We start from the raw sequence: 24,943 nt of genomic DNA on the forward strand, positions 1-24,943 counted from the left end.
ACTTTGTTTTTGTATTGTCTTTTTGCGGCTTTGATGGATTTCCTGAGATCGTAACTGGCTTGTTTGCGATCATCAGCGTTTCCGGATTTAAAAGCGGATGTCTGCGCTGACAAGGCTGCTCGAACATCGCTATTAATCCAACGGTTTTTGGTTGGGGTAGATGTGGATTGTTTTTGTCGGCACTACATCTTCTACACACTTCCTGATGAAACACTTGTTACATTTCTGAACGCCTCTATGTCGTCATCAGAGACGCTGCCCGGATGAGACGAAAATGTCCCAGTCCACGTGATCCAAAACAGTAGTTATAGCGTCATGATTTGTCTGAGTTTCTGCCTATAAGCAGGCAGCAGAGAATGGAAGAGTGCACAGATAAGATTTGTAGGCAGGAAGAGAAAACAGTCCGGAGCTAAAGAGTTCTAAACAAATATTTCCCATACAGTTCCTTGAGTAATGTAAGAGGACAACAATGTGAATACACAGAAGCATATGAAATTCCAGATCAGGGGAGGCAGAAGGATTTAATAGAGACCTATTTTTCGTTCTGTCCGAGCTGGAGGAAGCGTTATCTGGATAGCAGACATCCAGGGTCTGTGATGGAGTTGTATTTTGGACAAAAGCAACAGTTCGAGGTTAAAATGTTTCAACTCACATATCAAAAAAACACAATAAATTAAATAATGGAATCGAATCGATTATATTAACATCTTTTAACTTCATAATACAATAAATCATTTACAACAATCATTCTGATTACACCCATTCACTGCAGAGGATCCATTAGCAAACAAGTATAAAAGACTGTTTGTCTTGGGTCACAACTCTGTAGATGCACTGTATGACTGATGGACCATAAATCAAAACACAAAAAACTAAACACAAAAAACTACAAAAAACCCACCAAAAAAATCTACACCAATCAAAATAAAATAAGACCTGATACTGTAATGCTAAACACCTTATTAGTAAATCCATCATTAAAACATGTTTAATTTCAAACCTATTTCCATAATATTGCTTTCTCTAATAAAAAGGTCATCTTGTCTGAATAAGGAGAGAAATATGCACAGACAAATCACAAAGAAAAAAAAGTCATTAAAGAAAAAGGACAAAAATTCAATAAATTAAAAAGAAAAAAATTTAATAAGACTATTTTCACTGGAGGAAGCGTTATTATAGATTATGGAGTTGTATTTTGGACAAAAGCAACAGTTCGTTTAAAATCTCACACAGCTTTTCACTTCATTAAATTATGGGACTCTGGAATCGTGTGGATTATTGTAATGATTTTTGTTTTTGAACTCCCCCCATTCACTGCAGAGGATCCCAAACAACTGTGCTACTTATTTCAAATATAACAATGCGTCACAATTTATCTGAATTGTACATTTTCACCAGGGTTTAAAAGATCTCTGTACCTTAAAGCACACAGATTTAAATTTGGCTAAAAGACACCATCTGACTAAAACATCCTTAAATTTGGCTAAAAGCCTCCAGCTGACTTTAATATGCAATGAGTGAGAAGAATTTTGGGTGAAAAATGGAAATGCACAGAGAGCCGAGACCTTTGGGGGAAATCGGCCACATAGAGAACACATAGTCAGACATGTTATTCAGCGATGACCTTTCACTAAACACTGCCTGCTGTTCCCCAGGCACTGAGAGAAAAAGAAAAGAAAGAAAAGAAAGGGGGCTAGAGAGACAGAGCCACTGCATCACCACACATACATTCAACATTTAAAATTAATATTGAGGATGCTCAAATCTTCTTCATATACTAAAAATCCCTTATATTCCAATACTGATGCCCATTTTGAATAAAAACATCTTTAAGTCAGGAGACTGACTATGAAACAGAATCAATGTCTCCTGACAGAATAAAGACTGAAGGATATTCACTCAGAATATTTACCATCCAGCCTGAGAGAGATGAGAGAGCCGTGATAGACAAGTGCTGAACGTTTAGTCAAATTTACCTGTGAGCCTGTTAAAAAACATATCAACTTAGAAATATGTTTTGCTTTAGAAGAGTTCCCACCAAACCAAAATAGAGAAAAACATGACACCACAGAAGAAGGAAAAGTGACTGGGTATGTGTTTGTGTGTAATCACGTTATTGGGTAGGACGTGTTCCAGACAGCCGTGAACCAGACTGATCCGGTGCCAGAGAGTGACTGGATTTACAGCAGTAACACATTAACACACATGAATCACGCTCAGTGTTTACTTAACTCTGTGTGCCACTACTGAAAACATAGAAAAACACAAGCAAAAAGAAAAACTGAATGCACACTGGGTTTAAATTGGTTTTTTGGCCATGAGGTTTCCAATTATACAAGACATGTGCGTCATTGTTTACAATTGAAAATGTCTCATTTGCTTTTTTACGCTCTGTGAAAAATTTGTGACACATTTCAGCTTATTTCACGCTCACAAAATAACCGTCTTAAAGTCCATCCAGAAACTACCCAGGCTTTAGACTTCCACAACTTGTACAGTAAACCTCTTTTTTTGTAGTTTTTTTCCCCCTCAATGTGTCTATGCAACCGTGCATCTTCCCCGCAGTGAGGCCCGGTGAGCCAAGAGTCTCTTTATCAACTCTACCCAGAATTCCCAGGAGACTCATTTGACAATCAAGGCCGGTCTACTGTAATAGCAGCATCTCCAGTCTGTTCGGGCTTCAGAACTGTCAGACTGATAAGTCATTGCTAGCAGACACTGGCTCCGTGTCTGTCTGGCTCAAGTATCAAACCCAACAATATGCAACAGATGGTAGAAACACACACATCATATACACACAAAACTAAAGATGGAAGACAAAACAGTAACACTTTCTGTTTATATATGGAATGTATGAAACATATTGTCTGTTATGGTTTCATAAATAACTGTTAGTTAAAATGCATTATAATACATACTACACAAAATATGATACTAAACAATATACAATATGCAATAAATTCTTTATGCATCTTTTTAATAATGGTTTCTAACAGTGATTACTATTGTTTATGAAAATTGATTATTGGGTGAACCTCACAAAATAAATAACTAAATTAATGAGGTGTATTAATGCGACTGTAAAGGCTTTTGTATAATATATATGTATATTAATATCTAATTTAATGTGACATTGCAAAAAATGGTCCCAAAAAGAGGCCTCATTTAAGCATAATATAATATAATATAATATAATATAATATAATATAATATAATATAATATAATATAATATAATATAATATAATGATGAAGGAATTCATATTTGCTGAGCTGCATTTAATTAATGCAGATTTAAATACTACAAACTAGTATATACAAAATTAATATGAAATAATATATTTGTATTAATATATAGAAATTTTGAAATGTAATGAAAATATTATCCAAAAATATTGGATAACAAATTACCCAAAAATATTACAAAATTGGAATATAAATATTAGCCAAAATTATTTATTTTTATTTTATTTTTATTTATTTATTTTTTGGGGGTATTGATTGATTGATTGAGTAAAATATTGCCAGGAATTGTGACCGATACGTTTTCCAGAAAACACTACTGACTTATATATGTAGCTGTACTGTACATTTGTAAACAGATTTTCATTCCGTCCAAATTCACATGTCGTAATTACAGTTTCCTTTCATAAGAATATCCAAGAAGGACTCGAGAGCAGCTTGATAAAGCGTTACTGATTAAGTACTGCATTTGTTGTGGATAAGTCAATCATATCCTAAACCACAAACAGAGCAACACCATGAGAGACCAAGTTTGAATAAGTGTTTTTCACAGAAGGCCTCTGGAACCATCAGCTGAATGAAAGTCTGAATCAGATAGCTACTGTGGAACGGTTCGCTTATGGCAAATTAAAAGGCTAAATCAATATTATGTAGCAGAGTAACATTATGGCTTCCTTCCCGCACAAGCTCTCAGTGGTAACCTTGAGGCTCTGAGCGCAGCACGACTTCATTTCTTTCTTGCCCTGTCGTTTTCTACAAACCGGTTAAATTTCTTTCATAAAAGACATCTGTGAATAGGGAGTAAAAATGGGTAGTAAAACTGAAGGACAGTGTTCTTACACAGGTTTTACACAGGTACATGAACACATTGTCCCACTGAAGCAAATTTTTAACAGTCAAACGGCTTCATACAGTGCATTTAAGAAGCTCAAGATGTTATTTGAACCTGTCCCTCGCCTGAGAGTTGCTGTGACTACTGTGAAAATGAGAGGGTCACAAAAAAAAAAAGAGGTCAGATGGACAAATTACCAATGTTTCTCTTTCACTAGAACCAAAAAACTCTCACATCCAATACCAGACTCCTGGAAGGTCAAGCCGTCAAGAGATGCACATAATTAACAAGTGTGAGGAATGTCAACTAAAGCTAAATGATGTTAATTGCTATTGAATGCTGGGGAAGCTAATGTGACACTCACTTAAAAGAACTCTTAGATTCATTATAGATATTTTTTATGCATTCATTTTTTTAAAGAAAGGTGATAAAGACAAAGTATCTCATTCACAAATGCACACAATTTATCTATAATTTATATACTTGATATTATTCTTAGTATTAGCATTTTATTATAATAAAATAATGCTGGTTGATATAGATTAAACAACAAAATAAATAAAATATTTAAATATATAAAACAACTAAATAAATAAAACCAATTAGAAATAATACAAATAATAACATTTTATAACATATAATATAACAATAATGATGATGAAGATTATTATTACTATTAATATTCTTTATTCTATACTGATTATAATAAAATAGTAATAATAAAATAGTAATTAGTAATAAAATAATACTGATTTAAATAAATAAATAAATAAATAAATGAAAAACATTTAAAATAATATTTTAATAAAATAATACTGGTTTAAATAAATAACTAACTAAATAAAATACATTTAAAAATAACAATTTTATAACATTAAATATAACGATGATGATGACTGTTGATATTATTATTTATTTTATACTGATTATAACAAAATTTTAATATTAATAATAAAATAATACTTATTTAAATAAATAAAATAATATATTTAAATAAAACAAATGTAAAAATAATATTTTATTATATTAAATATAACAATGATGACAATGAAGATTATTATTTCTGGTAATATTGTTTATTCTATACTCATTATGATAAAATAGTAATAAAATAATACTGATTTAAATAAATAAACAAATAAACAAATATAATAAATAAATTTAGAAATAATATTTTAATAAATACTGGTTTAAATAAATGGTCTAAAATAAAATACATTTAAAAATAATATTTTATAACATTAATTATAAAAATGAAGATGATGATGATGTGAATTTATTAGCTAATATTATTATTTATTCTATACTGATTATTATAATAAAATAGCAAGATTGATCATAAAACAGTACTGATTTAAATAAATAAAACAACTAATATATTTAAATAAAATAAATTTACAAATAATATTTACATACCATTAAATATAACAACACTTATAATGATGGTGATATTAGTTTTATTATTACTATTATTATTATTATTATTTATTCTATACTGATTATAACAGTTTAAATAAATGAACAAATAAATAGGTAAAGTCTTTAATTATTTTTTTTATAAAAACAATAAAATCCAGGCTCAGGTGGGGCTCTGTCATGCAGTAAATGTCTATGAGGTTTTCCAAGGCATGAGAAGAACCCGCTCATCTGATGTGGAGACTAGTTTAACCCGGGTGCCCTCATGTGACAGAATCACATGTGCACATGTACGCAAAAACATTAGTATTTAGATCTGCAAATGGAAATCCACCAACATGTGGACCCACGCACACATGTACACTCTCTCTTGCACATACAAACTCATGCTGCTGTATGCAAATCACAATATGAGCTGAAATTGCATGAACTCCACCCTGACCCTTGCACAAAGAAGTCAAGAATATTGTCAGCTTAACCGTACAATTACATCCTTCAGGCAGCATGGTCTCATTACTTGTTGAAGCATTAGACAGCCCCTGCACACTCCCACACAGTACATTTGCATTACCTGATACTGCTCATGCTGCCACCGGTCTCAGATCCCAGTTTGCATCGCTCCAGCTGAGTAGCCACTATCTGACGCTCCGCCTCCAGCTCTCGAGTTAATCTTTCAAACTGCAGTTCCTGAGAAACAGAAAGAGAGATGGTCAGTTAACACATTTTACTTAAGCTCCATTACTCTACGTCACTTACACTACAAAACATGTGAAGATTACTACAACATTCTTATTAAAACTGCACAAAGCTGACAGTAAAAGCTTTTCTGAGGAAAATATAAGTGGTATTTAAAAGTGCAAAAGTTGCCATCGTGATGCTAAGTGTTCTTATGTGTTCGTTAATGTGCTTTCAGTGTTTTACCTTGTCGCAATGCATTTCCTAAAGTGGCTTCTAATGTGTTACTGTTTTTGCTTTAAGCTGGTTGGTCTAGATGAATTATATAGATGTATCTTTATTTTAACAATCTTGATATTGATTCTTAAATCCCAAGACTGGTCTTTCAGTCTATTTTTAGTTTGTTGATGCATGAAAAAAAACCTTACTAAACATTATTTGTAGAGTGCTTGCCATCCAATAATCGCATTACGTTTGTTCTTTGTTACTTTTAATAAGAAACAGTCTCAGATTTCAAATCCTCATAAGTTCAAACAATAAATCTTATTTTAACGTTCTTTAAAGTGGTGTGACAGATCATTGTAGCCACCTCAGTTCAACTGAAAATACCATGTACTGCACCTATCATAGTGATTGAATCGATTCAAATGAATTGATTTTGAATCAAATCGAGATCAGAATTGAATCGGACCAAGAGCTCGTGAATCAGAATCAAGCTTTTTTTTTAGCATGTTGTTTAATGAGTAAAAAAGACCTCACTCCATTCTGGTGTCTACATAAGGCTCAGTTTCCTTCTTCAATTCAGGTATATTTGTGCATCTGAAAATTTAGAAAAGTAAAAGAACTTCTTCTGGACGATTTGAGGCAACATACTAATATTTAAGAGTTCGGGGTTTGTTCAAATCCCTAATCCTATAAACCCAAAACAAGATCCACTAATTACATTCAATATGTAATTTTAAAATGTCCTATAGAGGGCACATTTTGTTCTCTCCTGTAAAAGATAAGATTAAACTCTAGTCCCATAGAGAAACTTCTGTAGAATTTGTGGAGTAGCGTGCACACCTATAAATCAAACAGGCAGACCTCCGGTTGGCCCTGAGAGATGATAATCACCACTAACACCCCAGCTGGGACAGACGGTGCACCATCAGCACCAATAAAGGCCCATTTCATGACCGGACAGCACATATAATCACTTAGACAGCCGGCCCCAAGCTGCCCACTCCAGGCAGCCAAGATTACAGCCTGAAGCCCCAGAAAAGAGCACTTCCTCCAACGAGAAACCGTCAAAGAACTTCCAATTCCTCAAATGCACTCAGAGAGGGACAAAAGACCTGTGTGAGACACCAAAGTGTTTTATTCCTGCACAGAAATGGTCCAGAACAGGGAAATGAGGATAAAATAGGAACTCTGAAAACAATCAGACGCTCCACAGCAGGAGTTCTTGTCACAGGTACTGGTTTTAATTACAGCTGGGCAGGAGAATCGATGGAGGCTTGATCCGTAACCACATGCATACGGGGGTCGTACAATTGGAGAGTTTATTGATCCAGCTCTGAAAGCCATTTGTGGACTGAATCAGATGATGCCGTGTCCCGCCAGAGCCTATTTCCAGACACCAAAACAACAATTTATCAATTTTTTTCCTATTTTTAATTCTATAACACCCTTCTTCATCCACACTTAAATCACAACCAACCAGCTCTCGGCCAGCAAACCACAAAAGTGCAACAAATTAAACTGCTTTCTTCTCACTCTCTCGACTCTCTCTTTCTCACACCGTTCACACTTCTCCCATGAGATTTTTCCTTTATGCAGTTCAGGACACTGACACATTAAAAGAGGATATGGACTGTGGAATGCATCCTGCCCACAGAGAGATACATCCTAAGTAATTAAATCTAAAGAAAGATGCCTATGCATGGCTGTGCTCTTCATTTAATAAAGCTTTTTTCAGATAAGTCGGAGCAATATTGAATAATAACCGTATATTTTGTCGGAGATAAAGCAATATTGTGAATATTGCTACAATTATAATGCGCAACACTTGGCAACTATATTTTTCTAAAGATTGTGTCAAAAATAGTTTTGGTTTTGCATTTCCTCCTGTCTCATTACATGCGGGTATGTAAGGGCCAAGAAATTTTTATGTCTTATGACTTATTTAAAATTCAAAAACAGTTGAGGTGGCAAGTTTGTTCATTACCTTAAATCAGTTCAAACTGGTTCAAATATTCACACACATACAAAGCACCTAAGGGAACATGGTAAAAAAAAAAAAAAGAATGCAATGATAGGAAGCTTATAATTCTGTGGTTTTATATTTGCGTTACCTTGAGAAACTTTGCTAACACTTGCTCAACCACTGCTCTCTCTCTCTCTCTCTGAAGTTTTCTGAGAGAATGCAAATATCTTGAAACTCAAACGCAATAAAAAAAAAAGAAAAATTTACTAAAAAATCAAATAATATTAATTTTTTTGTACAATTACTTAATTTATTAATATGTTTGATAATATGAAGGAATATTTGTATTGATTTTTCACAGGTGTTTTACCTGGGAATTGCACATTGCATTGTGTTATGTTTTAGGGTTGATTGAAATGTCTGTATATCTTACGGAAAATGTAAAATTTAACTGACATCTTAAGGAGAATTTTCTGCCAGGACATTATCTGTTTTTCATGCTTTTTTCTTACAGTGTACAGTCCTGTACCACATATTTTTGATGAAGTAAAATTGTTTTTAAAGTGTTTACATATATTTATATATTTATTAAATTAAATTGTTAGCTTTATATTACACATAGATATTTAAAATTATTCCATTTGTGCATGAACATCAATAAAATGTAGTTAATTTACTGATACACAGTCTGAAAAACAGATTTGTACTGTACTTTTCCTCTAGCATTAAACAATTTTAATCTAATTTCGGGGGGGGGGGGGGGGGGGGGGGGGGGGGGTCTGTTCGATTGCAAAGATGTTTCCTCTAAAAAAAAAATAATAATAATATTCTTAATTCACAAATATTAAACTGGTAACACTTTACTTAAAGCCTTTATGTATAATGCATTATAAAAGTAGTTTTAATGCATTAATTATGCCTTGGAATGCACCTTACAATGCATTGCACAATCTCATGAATAAATGTAACCACAGTTACATAACACTTATCAATTCATTGATACACTATGAATTATAAATTTGTTTGTAATTATTTATGCCAAGATATAATGTATTTCAATGCACATTATGATTAATTATAATGCATTATACCCTATAACAACCCTTTATAATGCATTATACATAAAGGCTTTAAGTAAAGCATTAGCATGAAATCTACTTAATTCCCACATATTAAAAGTACACTAAATATTTAAAATAACACAGAAAAATATTTATACATACTGCATTATCTTCCAAGGCAGCTTAAAGTAGATATTATAGAGCAATAACACTATCAAACCAGGTGAATTAATGGCGCAGCAACACCTGTTGATCAGAGTTAAAAAGAAAATAAGTGCAAGGAAATCCTTTAAATGCAAACTAATGCATCATTCAAATTTTACAACTGAGAACTGATAGCAAAGTCTGACTGAAATCTACCAATTAAAACCAGTATAAATAAAGCTGGAGAGCTAATCGATAAGAATTAACGCCAATGAATGAGGCTGTTTTGCTGTATTATGCCATACCTAATGAAAAACACAACAGATGTCCAAGAGGAAAAGCAAAAAAACAACTTGCACCAAAGTTATCTTAACCAAATATCACTATATTAGCAAAGCATACATATAATCCAATTAAAGTTCCAAGAAACTTCCAACCCACCCTTTAAATCAGAACCATTTTTTTCTTCCTTTCCCAGTGCAGATCGGGAAAAAAGAGCCGTACCTCGTCTCACACCACACACCAGAGCAACCGGTCGCAGAGATCAGTGTAAAGCCAACCCGTCGACCAGCCCTCTTAGCTCTTCCTATTAGAGAAATTCCTCAACTCATTACAGGCGCGGCCGGTCTGCCAGCCGCAGCTTCCAAGCATCTCACGCACAACACTGGCTCAGTCAGCCACAAAGATCTCCATGGCAACAGAGGACCCAGCGCCCCCCTCTGGCATTATTTATGCAACATTTCATCGCCGAACGTCACGCCCACCAGCCAGATTGCCAAAGCAAGCATCCCTCCAAACGCTCTCCCGTCTGCCCCTTTTCGCAGGACTGTTTGTGCCCGGCACCTCAAAGACCGGGTGAGAATTTCGAGTGCCTTTGGGGTGAAACACTAAATGCCTCTCTCCTCATCCATCCCTCGGCACGCTGAAAAGCCTGAGAACTTTCACTGTCTGTTCCACATCAATACTAGCCTGGAAGTCGGCGTTCCTGAGAGAGACAGAACGATTTATCTAAAGCGCTGTGTCGGAATATGTTTAAACACAATGGAGACCCCATGTGTATTATCAGAGAGAGGGATGCCAGAGTGTTTTGGCAGCCAAAACTTCTCCAGCCCTTTTAGTGCTATTCATTATTTATTGAAAAGACACTATTTCACAGTATACAGCTAAATGACCTGTCTGGCTGCGGTCAGAGTAAATGAGAGATGGTATTGCGTCTAACTAAACCAATCTAAGTTTCATAAAAGCAGGGGTTTCAGAGGTTTAGTTGCTGCAGCAACGAGCGGAAAAATAAAACTGACCGCCTGCTTTGTGTTCCCACAATAGGGCTGGTCAGTGATGAAAGCTGATTGATAAAAGGTTACTCTTGCTGTTCTCATGCATACCAAGTGCGCTGACACCCTCTCGCCTAATAAGCTCCTCTCTTCCATCTGATCTCTCCATCCTTACAGATGAGCTGGAGAAGATGGTCAGGAAAGTTTCAAGGGAATGAGATGCTCTTCATTAGGGATTCATGATATACAATATAAAATATTTAATTGTAAATGTTTGTTCCTCTCATTTTTGCATTTAGATTACCATTGCTGTCTTTTAAAACTCAAAGTTAACCTTTAAATTAATTCTAATAAAATGTTACAATATTACTGTTTTTACTGTATTTTTGATCAAATAAATGCAGCCTCATTGAGCATAAGAGACTTCAAAACATTTAAAAACATTGATACAGTGAATAAAACACTGATATCCACATACAATTTATTACAAAGGCTCACAATCATTCTATGTACTTGACATCTCACAAATATACTGTTCTAGTTCGGTCCCCTTTTGTTATTCTGGACAGTGATGGTTTCGTTAGATCAGCTCAAGTAGAGAGTATCCTATTCCAGCCCCCAGGGGAAAGCAGCTGTATCCCCCACAGAACGAACAATAGGTCATGTGATCTGATGGCTGAGCGGACCCTTCCATCTCTCTCAGGTGACCATTTCAGAGCAGGATAAGAAGTCTGAGGTCGTCTAACCTGGTGTTCAGACACATATTCAGTACTGAAGGGCTGCCCTTGTCAGTCAACTTCATGCCAGGAATCAGGAAACTGGCCTGTTACTGACTAAAGGTGGTTCCATGTGTTATTTAGCATGTCAAGCATGAAGTTAAGTGCTTGAACGTGTGGTCCAACTGACAGTCTGCTTAGAAAAAAAGAAAGGAAAAAAAAGGAAAAATATGTAATTCTTGCTTTAAAAGCACCATTAGTGACTCAGTTAATGGAATTTTGTCATTGATAGGATTTTAATTATTTTTCCTTTTTTACATTTTAAACAATTAACATTAGCTTTAAGTCATTGAAATGTCAAAATATGAATGACATTTAACAAAATAGTGTGTCTAAACAACAAAAAAGGAACACTATGCAAATGTATATGTACAGTCGTGGCCAAAAGTTTTGAGAATTACATAAATATTAGATTTCAAAAAGTTTGCTGCTAAACTGCTTTTAGATCTTTGTTTCAGTTGTTTCTGTGATGTACTGAAATATAATTACAAGCACTTCATATGTTTCAAAGGCTTTTATCGACAATTACATGACATTTATGCAAAGAGTCAGTATTTGCAGTGTTGGCCCTTCTTTTTCAGGACCTCTGCAATTCGACTGGGCATGCTCTCAATCAACTTCTGGGCCAAATCCTGACTGATAGCAACCCATTCTTTCATAATAACTTCTTGGAGTTTGTCAGAATTAGTGGGTTTTTGTTTGTCCACCCGCCTCTTGAGGATTGACCACAAGTTCTCAATGGGATTAAGATCTGGGGAGTTTCCAGGCCATGGACCCAAAATTTCAACATTCTGGTCCCCGAGCCACTTAGTTATCACTTTTGCCTTATGGCACGGTGCTCCATCGTGCTGGAAAATGCATTGTTCTTCACCAAACTGTTGTTGGATTGTTGGAAGAAGTTGCTGTTGGAGGGTGTTTTGGTACCATTCTTTATTCATGGCTGTGTTTTTGGGCAGAATTGTAAGTGAGCCCACTCCCTTGGATGAAAAGCAACCCCACACATGAATGGTGTCAGGATGCTTTACTGTTGGCATGACACAGGACTGATGGTAGCGCTCACCTTTTCTTCTCCTGACAAGCCTTTTTCCAGATGCCCCAAACAATCGGAAAGGGGCTTCATCGGAGAATATGATTTTGCCCCAGTCCTCAGCAGTCCATTCACTATACTTTCTGCAGAAGATCAATCTGTCCCTGATGTTTTTTTGGAGAGAAGTGGCTTCTTTGCTGCCCTTCTTAACACCAGGCCATCTTCCAAAAGTCTTCGCCTCACTGTGCGTGCAGATGCGCTCACACCTGCCTGCTGCCATTCCTGAGCAAGCTCTGCACTGGTGGCACTCCTATCCCGCAGCTGAATCCTCTTTACGAGACGATCCTGGCGCTTGCTGGACTTTCTTGGACGCCCTGAAGTCTTCTTTACAAGAATTGAACCTCTTTCCTTGAAGTTCTTGATGAACCTATAAATTGTTGATTTAGGTGCAATCTTAGTAGCCACAATATCCTTGCCTGTGAAGCCATTTTTATGCAACGCAATGATGGCTGCACGCGTTTCTTTGCAGGTCACCATGGTTAACAATGGTGAAGAACAATGATTTCAAGCATCACCCTCCTTTTAACATGTCAAGTCTGCCATTCTAACCCAATCAGCCTGACATAATGATCTCCAGCCTTGTGCTCGTCAACATTCTCACCTGAGTTAACAAGATCATTACTGAAATGATCTCAGCAGGTCCTTTAATGACAGCAATGAAATGCAGTGGAAAGGTTTTTTTGGGATTAAGTTAATTTTCATGGCAAAGAAGGACTAAGCAATTCATCTGATCACTCTTCATAACATTCAGGAGTATATGCAAATTGCTATTATAAAAACTTAAGCAGCAACTTTTCCAATTTCCAATATTTATGTAATTCTCAAAACTTTTGGCCACCACTGAAACTTAACTAAACAATAAAAAGCAACAAATTTCATTACCAAAAAATAAAATTATTACATTTAAAAAAGGATATAAAACTTTATGGCAAGCAGGCCCTTTATAATTAACTTGACCAGAGTTTGCCTCATTTTTCTTGAGTTGGTATATTATACAATACAAGCTTTGAAGAGTTACTATGTCGCCAAAGTAGGTTCACTGGGAAAGGATGATAAAAAGGAACATTACATAACGCATGTAGTTATGACTATGCTAATCTTCAACTTCACTGCATATTATCAGAGCACATAAATATACATTGACATTCATTTTGATACATACATTTCATGTCAAATTTCACTTGAGACATACAGAGATAACAAAATGTGATTTCATGCAGGACTAAAAATAAAATCACATTCACAAAGGGAAAGAATACTGGAAAAACGTAAATCCAAATCTCACAACAAAACAATTCACAACAAAATTCTCTGCCTGTCTTCTATTTTAAAACTGTGCTGTTTTGATTAAGGTATCCTCGTAGTGTGCGAATTTGGGTCACGTGATCCAATAATTACATTTCTGTTTACAGAAAGAGAGAAAGATTAGATGCAAAAATGAAAGACTGAGAAAGACAGCTACATGAGGAAAAAGAGACCGAGGCAGACATCATCAGCATTCTGTGATGAATGGCCCAATTAAGTTCAAAAGCAGGGCTTCTGTCTGTCACGTCTGCTCTTCAGTGAGACTAAGAATAGCCAATTTACCCCAACACATAGATAAACAAACTACACTGGGCAAACAACCTTTCCCTTGCCAGGGGAAAAAAAAATACACTGTGCTTCTGAAAGAAACTCACTTAACCTTTACAGGCAGTGCTAAAGGAGCCGCCGATGGATCAGACTCACTCAGGATTGCACAGGGAAATTTATCTTCTTGAAGTATCATGGGAATGATTATTGTTTAATGTGACAGGATGGACATAAATTAAGTCAACAGATGATTGCAGGCTTCTGATAGCGAGAAACAAGAATATTGGGCAGTATCTTTCTCATTCATTTTTTCTCACTGCGAGTTGGGATTACAAAGTGTCATATGGTTTAGTAAAGAGATTTGAGTCACATATCTAAATAGTTATGACATCCTATAACATCTGAACAGAGCTACAGTACACAGTAAACAGACTCATAGGCAGGGACAGACACTACAGTTCTGGAAATATTAATATGCCGATATTTATTTTCATGTTATGGCTGATATCTGACAAGTAGCCAGTACTAAAATCCTGTACTATTTCGTCCAAATAAGTTAACAAAAAAACACCATAAACTAAAGTCAATCTTTTAGGCATGTCAACAGTATAAAAAATGTAATTTTTCACAAAAAAATAAAAATAAAAATCTGGACTATCAACTGGTTAACAATATGGTACAATAAAACACATAAAAAAAAAAAACAAAAAAAATAAAAAAAAAAAAAAAAAAAAAAAAGAGGTTATATCTATACAGTATATCTATACTATTAAACATCCAAATATTAAATGGATATTTTTGGTGTTCAAATTGTGTTACCTGTCTTAATTCACTTCAAAATTAATATTTTGAAAATTAAGGAAATGAAATAGGAAAGGAAATTAAATGAAATGAAATAGGAAAGGAAAGGAAATTTATATAAAGTAAAATAAAACGTAAACTAAAATAAATAAAATTAAATACATACATTGTTCAAAATTAAGACAGGGAATTTTATTAACTGGATTCATAGTTAATAATAGTTTTACTGTGATTATATTTGTGGATAATCTGTTATGATATCTGTGTGAACTTCATACATCCGCTAAAATTGCCTTCGAAAAAAGTTCAAAGTAAAATGGCTCAGAAAAGTTTGTTCAATTCTAAAGTATAAAAGCTCTAGAATCGCATGTTTGCACATTTGTTATATAGTATAATGAAAGACATTCAGTCATTTGTGGCTAGTGTCCAAATACTTTCTGAGGCCACTGTATGTAGCTCTATTATATATAGCCTACTTACTGATCTTCCATTGGCCACCCTGATCTCTAGATGGGCCATTGATCGCCCCATATTGTCAACCACTGCTAACAACCAACAAATACGCTAACAGTACACAACCAAGGTCACATACACACACTAGCAAAAATATCAGCATGTCTAAATATCCCTTTAAAAAAAAAAAACAAAGTTCACGCTCTTATGAGGTTAGACTACTGGCACAACAAAACAGCACCTTGAAATGTCAGCACCTAAATGCCAACTCACAGTGCTGTGCTTGAGCATTGAACACTTGAGCAGCTTCTGGCTGGTTGAATCCGTTCACCCTGATTTAGTTCCCCAACGGACTTAAGTTCATTGATCTTCAGAGACATTTGTTTTCATATACTGAGCCCCAGAAAGGCAGGCTCTCAGTCTCTGTCTCCAGACGGAAGCAGCATTGCTCAACATGTTCAGTGAAACTCAAGAAAAAGCAAAAGGTCAGCTGAAACGATGGAGAAAACAATATAACCGTCACAGGAGAGAAATCCCTTTTTTCCAACACCTTTACTCTTCTGGTGCGCTGAGCATGTGAAAATGTAAAGAGCTGCATGGCACGTGCTCTCTTAAGGGTAGAGAGAGTGACAGCTTCAGAAAGTGATCTCTGGAATGGAGGAAAATACCTGAAATTAGATATCTGATGTGCATCGCTGGGCTTTGAAGGAGGGGGTTCAAAAAGTCAGTCCTTGACAAAACTTTATTATGTGTGGGGAAAAAAAAGAGGTGAAAATTGAGATAAGGTGTCTCTTTCACACATCTGGCACACACACATTGACGTTCATTTGGGAGGGCAGTCAGGTCACGTATAAGTGGAAATTTGGCTCCATAATTACAGTGTCTGCATCTGTGCAATTATATTCTTAGCTTGTTCAATGTTTGGTCAAACAGAAATAACTGAATTTATGTTATGCTTTATTATGTTTCCCACTCTTACAGATTTATTCTAAATGGTGGTCAATGTCCCTTCTTCCAAAGAAATCGTTCAAATAAATAACTGAATATATATATATTACTATATTACTTACTATTACAATATCAAAAATACATTTTAATATTTGTGTTTTTTACTCTAATATGAAAACTTGCTACGCTTACATACTTGTTTCTCCCAAAAACAATGCTATAGCACATTATTCCACTGAAATGTGCATTCCGTGTCAGAATATCTGTTTTTGTTTAGCTTTATGCGATTCCATACACTGCCAATTTACCCAACAGTACACAGCAGGTTGCCAGTTTGTGGGAAAAAACTGTGTATTGCACCCATTAAAGCCAGCAAACAAACTGGGTCAGAGATCACAGATTCTAATCAAACCTGAAAAACTTTGGCATCCATCTAAAAACTCATCAATATACACATCGCCTTCCTTAGTCATTTGCACTCATTTCTTTTGTATGTCCTCAATCTGGCAACCTACATGAGCATATAGTCTGAGGAGGAGGAGACGAGAGAAATAACTCCAATATTTTGAATTTGGACTACTAGCTGTCAATATTACACATTGCAACTTGAAAATATATTATAATATTTGTTTTATTCCATTTCTGTTAATTTCTGTGATACGGAAAAAGCAGACAGAACTGTGGAATCCAGTCATGAACATGTAATTTACTGTATAATGCAGAATAAATCAGAAGTAGGTCACTTTACTTAAATCAGATTGCGATATGGACTAGTGTCTGTGAATATTAAGCAACAAAAAGACTATTTAAATATAAATTCTGCATGTTCTGTGTGTCTCTGTGTGAATGAATGGCGCAGATGCATGGTTTCATCTGCTACGCCTAATAGCTAACAGTATTTTTGTCTCCAGAGCTGCTCTGAGAGTCATTTTATGAGCATTCCAACGTTTCTTTTTAGATAAACTGCTATCATATCAAATACACATAAACAAAACTCTTCACAGTTCAAGTTTGGTTAAACCTGAATAAATTCTAACTGAAATACTTTTGTACAGTAAAATTAACTTCTTAATGTAATACTACTACGACTAATAATACAATTATTATTAAAACTTTATTTTTATCTTTATTTTTAAGCATCCTTCAAATTGAAATACACTGATTAACTACATTACATCAGTTTACATTTTATTCCGCACTGAAGTCATTAGCTCCATCTTTTTTTAGACATGCTAAAAACTATAATAGGTGATAGGTTGCCATGTCATGCTTCTGTTTTCACTATGTGACATCCATTTTATTGCTGCAAACCAGAATAACAAACACACTTAATTTGACACTCCTCAGGCTTTCTTTCAGGTTCATTAAAAGGAGCTTCTTTTTAGATCTGCTATCTTCACATACAGAATCACAACTATTGGAATAGAATCACAAATATAATCCAGCACTCGTAAAACATCTACTATGGCAGGGGTTTTAAACCTTTTCAAGGGAATGTCCCTGAATTAACTGATGCTAGCGCCCACCTTGACAGGTGCCGGCGCGCCCCACAGGTTGAAAACCCCTGTACTATGGTAATAATGAAATATTGGCAATACAGATTTTGCTTGCAAAAACATTTTTGTTTTATCACAGTACACTAGTGGTTTTCAAATAGCCGTCAATGAAAAGAGGGTGCAGTTGCAATATTTACCAGCAGAGACTATTCAGATCACGCTAACTATCCCAGCTTTGACCCTTAAGTTTGTATGACACCCAAGCCTTGATTTGCATACAGTCCTATAAATCTCAATTAAAACATCTGAAATATTTGTTCTTCCTACTTACCGGTGATAAGACACATTTCTGTTATCTGGGAAGGTGCCAGTTTTACAATCTCTTCTGAAGTGCACTTGAACTATACATTAATCTATGCTACAAAATTTCCCATGATTTATTGGCCAGTGCTAAAGTGTAATTCGTTATTTCCCATGGCATTATGATTAACTGCAGATGTATAATCAAAATGACTTTACTAAAATGAAAATAATAAGGTGCCTATTTAAGTGCACAACCTTTTGTACACTTGAAAAAATGATTAAAGTGAATAAAATTTGTGTCCTTAAAAGCTAACAGTTCTTTCAAATTCACTGCATATAAATAAGAGTGTAATAGAAGATTGTGTGAGACAAAAATCAATCACCCTTATATATGATTCCAACTCCATATTGCCATCAAATCCCATTGACATAGAATCAAAATATTAAAAATTAATGTCTTAACAGGCATGTCTAATAATAGACTAGTTCTTTGTCTAGTTACATGTTACATCACACAGCGATCACACAGAGAACTCTAATTTTGTTAGGCCCATCTCATTAGACACTGGTATGGTGCATGAGGAACTGAATCTTGGGATGGATGAGCTCATGATTAAATCTTAGACATCAACAACGCAGTGCAGAACTAACACAAAGAACATGTGCCGCTGGAGAGATGATACTGGCTTCCCACTGTTCCCTTCTCATTTGAGTTTCACCTAACACAACGTGTTGCCATTACTGGCGTGCACAATGGTATTTCTAATCAGTACTCTGCTTAAGGCTTCTGAGGGGAGATCATTTGTTAGAGAGATGCACACACAGCTACATTCTCTTCTAGTAATTGCCATTAATGGTTACATCCAGGCAGGGTTTCTCTTCATAAAAACCCATAAACAAATGCCTCTGCAAAGTTACCAGCATTCATGGGAAGACTAAATATGTTAGTGATGCTCATGGGCTGAATTTTTACATGGTCCCTCAAGTGTTTATAGTTCGTTCTTAAATAAATCTGGCTCACAAATCAAATTTGGCTTGGTTTGAGCTTTAATGTTATCCTGTAAGGATTGTGATACAGTGGCCTATAGGTTATTTAAAAATCCAGTGTGCTTGGGGATCTGCAAAAACATTAAAAAGTAAAAAAAACAACAATAAAATTTAACTAAATGTATTTTCTGAAACACATTAAGCAGCACAACAGTTTTCAACATTGATAATAATTAGAAATGTTTCCTAAGCAAATCAGCATATTAGAATGATTTCTGAAGGATCATGTGACACTGAAGCCTGGAGTAATGATGCTGAAAATTTAGCTTTGCATTTTGAAATATTAAAATAGAGAACCATTATTTTAAATTGTAAAAATATTTCACAATATTCTTTTTTTTTTACTGTAGAATTAAATAAATGTAATCAAATTCATTAAATTTTTATTTAAGCAAAACTGCAATTAAATAAATTCAGCGTTGGTACAGGAGAAATAAAATGGTATACATCTTAAGATATTCAAATATCGAGTAAAGATACTGTTTTCCAGAAAGGAAAAGAAACAATAAATGAGTACATTTTTGTTTAACAATTTTAATTAATTAAATATTAAATATTTAGCTACTCCACTGATTTTACTGTCTGACTGAAATTTAATTTGTTAATATTATTTGTGCAAACCTATAGCTGAAAATGTTGTATCGTGATGTAAATTGTGATGTTTCTACTCTTTAAATAGGACTGATACCTGCCTGACCTGCGAGGAATAAATTCTCAAAAAACACAATCCCAAGCGTTATTACTCCACTAAACATGCAGAGCAAGGTATGATGGATAGATGAGTCGGTCTGCCCATGCATCAACAACTGTATAATTGCAAAAAAAAGTAAAGAGTCAAAATTCATAGTCGTAAAAATACTTCTAATGACCTCTCAATGGAGAACATCACCTGGCTAGCAGCCCAGAGATAATTTGCATTCGAGACCCCTAAAGTAACAGGAGTAATTTTTCTAAATAATCAACTTGAAATAAACACAACTAATGAATGAACAGAACAATAAATATAAAGCTTGATTTTTACCTTTTTTTTTTAAGTGACAGTTCACCAAAAACAAACAAACAAAAAAAAAATACTGGCATTAATTACTCACCCTCATGTCGTTCCAAACCTGTAAGAGCTTTGTTCATCTTCGGAACACAAGATATATTTTTGATGAAATCTAAGAGCTTTTTGACCCTGCATAGACAGCAACGCAACTGACACGTTCAAGGCCAAAAAAGTTAGTAAGGGCATCATTAAAATAGTCAATGTGACATCAGTGGATCAACCTTAATATTATGAAGCTACACTACAATAATACTTTTCGTGCGCAAAGAAAACAAAAATAATGCACGTTGACGAGAGTAACACGAAGCATGCGTGTGGTGCTATCGACGCAGGAGCTGGCGTTCTGACACTGAATGTCCATCTCTCTAAGTTCATCATCTGTATATTCTGGTCTGTATATTCGCGTGGTGGAGACTGACAAAGAGGAGAAGAAATTGTTCAATAAAGTCGTTATTTTTGTTTTCCTTGCACACAAAAAAATGTTCTCATAGCTTCATTAAATTAAGGTTGACTCACTGATGTCACATGGACTATTTTAATGATGTCCTTACTACCTTTCTGGACCTTGAATGTGTCAGTTGCATTGCTGTCTATGCAGGATCAGAAAGCTTTCGGATTTCATCAATAATTTTGTGTTCCGAAGAAGAACGAAGATCTTACAGGTTTGGAATGACATGAGGTTGAGTAATTAATGACAAAAAAATTGTATTAAACACATTTATGCTAATGTCACCTGCACTCACAATTAATACAGGACCTCTAAAACCCAAACTGTCGTGTTTTTATCACTTAGCTGAGATGCTGCCAGCTCTCCACTGGTGACAGAATGCTTAATGTTGTCTCGCAGCCATGATGTTCACATTTAGCTTTTTTGTTACCGTTTTACATTCACATAGACTAGTCTTTCTTCTTCTGTCCATTATTTGAATGGGCTGGACCAGCGCTGCCTCTTTCATGTGGGGGTCAAAGAGATTAGAGCGTTTGAAGTGTGCCAGGCGCTAGCTGAGGGAAAAACACTAGTTCTTATGAGACCCCGTGGCCTCAGCAAGAAGGAAATGACAGACTGCAGGGAGAGAGAATGAGAGGGCTGCTTTGAAGCGGCAAATATCAGTGCTGCGTGATGACACATATGCATTGTGAGTGTGACAAATAGTTTAAAAATAAGCCGCAGTTTAGGGCAAAGTATAACATCAAAAACAAACACTTCTCTCAAACCTCTTATCAGCTCTTGACTGAAAAACATTATATGTGGGGTGAGTACAGGTGCAAAGCAGGTGGATATGGCAGTGAATACATAAAAGCTCCATGGGGAAATCCAAAGGAGAATCCAGCTGTCTGTAAAATACATTATGCCTATTTGAAAACCTGCCTTTCTGACTACATAGGGAGTTAGCTTCAAAGGCAGCATTCTAACCATAATGGAACCTCACAAGTGAATGATTTGGAACACTCTGAATCTATGGCTTCCTAATTTGGCAAACTTATATTACACATTGCTCCTTTAGCATCTTTTTTTGTTGTTGATGTTTGGTCACAGCGAAGTGCTTCCACAATGATTATATGTAGGATTGCAAAGTGGCAGAAAATTTCCAGTAGCCTAAATGTCCAGAAACTTTGCAACAATTTCTGAATGTTTCCAAAAATCCTGAAAACTTTTCAAATTTTCTGGAATGTTTCTGAAATGTACCTTTGCAACCCTACTAACATGTTTAACTGTTTACCTATCCATGTTGTTTGTATGAATCGTGTCAGCCTAGAAACACTAGGCCTAATTAAATTCCACCGTTCGGTAATCCCTCTTTTCCGAATTAGCGGCAATTCGGTGTTGAATGCAACTCAAGCAACAACAAAATACAACGTCAAACTCTGCCTAAAAATCTATAAATCGTAGAACTTTTATTAACAAAGCGAATAAAAATACACCATGCTAGGCTATGCCTAATATAAAATAACAAATAACTTACACAAAGTTTAAATAGGTGTAGCCTACAAAACTGAAAATAAGTAAACACTGTGGAACTAAATAAATAAGAAACGTAGAATGTTTATTAGCAAAACGAATAAGAAAGTTTGAAGGCATGGCATACACCTTGATGTCAAATAAAATAAATTACACAAAGTGTAAATAAAGTAAAATCAGCAAATGCTGTGGAACCAATTAAATAAGAAACAAATGTTTAACAAAAACTTCCAAAATCACCTTAGATAAACAGCAATAGGCTTTTCAAAGTCCAAAATATTACCAAACAGGTGCTTTTGTATGTTGTTTCGAGATTAAATCATCCGCTATCATCTTGTCTGTCTGATCTCACTCTTTCTGTCAGTCAGCTCGACTCACTCCTCGACTGTGATAAATGAAATCAGATGTGATGCGACTGTCATTCAGCAAGCTGCATTGAGCAGCTGTGTTCAGTTTTAATTGTAGTGTCTCTTCTCTAACTGAACTAAATGATTTCTATTACTATAAAAACAGTGGGCAGTGACAAGTGACATAACCGGTGTTGCAGCTTAACACCGTATCACCGCCAACACAGTCTAACGCAGCAAGCCTAGTATGTAACGTAAAGGTTTATTAACTGAGAAGCTGTCAACACTTTAGCATAAAGTAATAATGTAAAAGTTATACATCAAATGTATTATAAAGTGTCAAAATCTGACTTGGCACGCTACAAACACTTAATTTACAATGGATTCCAATGGGGTTTTTCATTAGCATGTTGCTAAGCTAACAATGTACTCCAACTAAATGAAAAAGTGTTTTCTGGGTAGGAAATATATTTTAAACCGTATTTCATTTTTCTAAACTTATGTTGTATATCTAGTACATTTACGAAAAAAAAAAAAAAAAAAAATGGAAAAGTTTCACAGTGGAATGGAAAAACACGTTAACGGCCCATCAGAGTGTGCTCCTCCTTCACATGCCGCAGTCTCTGGGTAAACGGGGCAGGGGACATGAATATGAGGGAATTCTGTTTAACATGCAGTTTGGACAACTGAGGTGGGGTGTGTGCTTGTGGGTGGGTGGGTTTACAGTCAGCAGTTTGCAGAGAGATAGGACAGCAGGAGATGGTCCCCAGAGGTCATTAAACACACACACAAACACAAACAGCTCTGGGCTGATCCTGCACACTGACAGGGGCTCTTCATCTCTCTTTGACCCCAGGAGACACCCACTCCTCACCCTGGCTGGTATTACATCAAACAGACACAGGTCATCAGTCTAACCCCTGATATACCTGCCACCTTTCAAGCCAAATCAAACACGCTCCAGGACAGCGTCTTCCGAATTTTGCATGACTCAGACTTTCTGCTTACCAGATAAATTATCAAAATGTTTTCCTGTAGACCTGAGGATTTTTTCCTTGAGGAGGCAAAAATTTTGTGGAAAAAAACAGCTGACAGTACAGAAAAAGTTATGCGGCAAGAGGCAATATAAAATATTTATTTTTTAAATGTTTTATATATATATATATATATATATATATATATATATATATATATATATATATGTGTGTGTGTGTGTGTGTGTGTGTGTGTGTGTGTGTGTGTGTGTGTGTGTGTGTGTGTGTGTGTGTGTGTTTGTGTGTGTGTGTGTTTTAGTCAGTTTAATGCATTAACTTAGTTAACTTCATTAAAAATAACACGATTAAAATATTTGTACGTAGTTAACACACTGGCCCCGCCCCCAGACCTGTAAGTCTTCTTACATTTCATACGGTTGATTCCTGACAAATATGATGCTGGGCAACAACTCCATGAATGCAGTTATGCCCCAAAATTCAAGATGTTGGAGCAAAAAAATGCCCCTGTATGAGTTTTTGTCTCATATTTAGCCTACGTCATCCAATATCACACGAGTAGCAAGAACAATATCATGAGTGTTGATTTGCTCCCAAATATCAGAAGTTTAAATGTGATTTTATACAACAGTTCAATCAATAAAAAGTTTATTTTGTGTTATATTTTAAACACAGTATGTGTTTTTGCTCAATTTTGCAGAGAACACATTACCTTTTTTTCATTATTTTATTTGTTTTTTTTTTATATATATATCTATTTGGTCATTTTTTCTGACTATCAAGTGTCAGTCACTCTCAATGCAAACTGGCAGGATAGATAAAGTGCCGACAATTCATACAACTATTTCCACACAGTGGCATAGCGGACGGGACCTGCCCGTGCTGAGATGCGTCGTATCATGTGTCAACGGTAGCTAGAGATATTTTCAAAATATCAAAAATTGGCAATATTAAGAGAATTTAGCATTTTCCATTAATGTAGGCCTGTTACATTCTTCTTATTATTAGGCATATTATTAGGTTTCATTTACAAAATGTTAAATTACAAGAAATGATTGTGCCGCAATAATTTCATAGCGCATCACCACATGACGTGTTGTGAGGATAATTAAAGTTTAGGCTATTAGCTTACTCCTCGTTGGAAATGTTTTTAAAAAGTTTTTTTTAAACAGGTCTATTAATTTATACCAGTGGTTCCCAACCTTTTTCAACTCGCGGCCCACACAACCAAACACATATGTTTGCGCGGCCCACTGCAAAAAAATTAACTGACCCCGCTATTGTT

General features: G+C 35.3%; 1 protein-coding gene across 4 annotated transcripts in view; it reads right to left on the minus strand.

Moving 5' to 3' along the window:
• Positions 1 to 24,943, minus strand: part of ctnnd2a (catenin (cadherin-associated protein), delta 2a) — a 318,097-nt gene that overhangs the window by 226,473 nt on the left and 66,681 nt on the right. For 2 of the 4 annotated variants that reach the window (XM_042752176.1, XM_042752179.1), the window contains exon 3: positions 6,061 to 6,176. In XM_042752176.1, coding sequence (XP_042608110.1) covers positions 6,061 to 6,176 — 116 coding nt within the window. Of the gene's footprint in view, positions 1 to 6,060; positions 6,177 to 9,998; positions 10,217 to 24,943 lie in introns of those variants that run through there. The other 2 variants (XM_042752178.1, XM_042752177.1) reach the window with 2 other exon arrangements.

Source organism: Cyprinus carpio, chromosome B24, assembly GCF_018340385.1.
Source record: "Cyprinus carpio isolate SPL01 chromosome B24, ASM1834038v1, whole genome shotgun sequence".
Taxonomy (NCBI): Eukaryota; Metazoa; Chordata; class Actinopteri; order Cypriniformes; family Cyprinidae; genus Cyprinus; species Cyprinus carpio.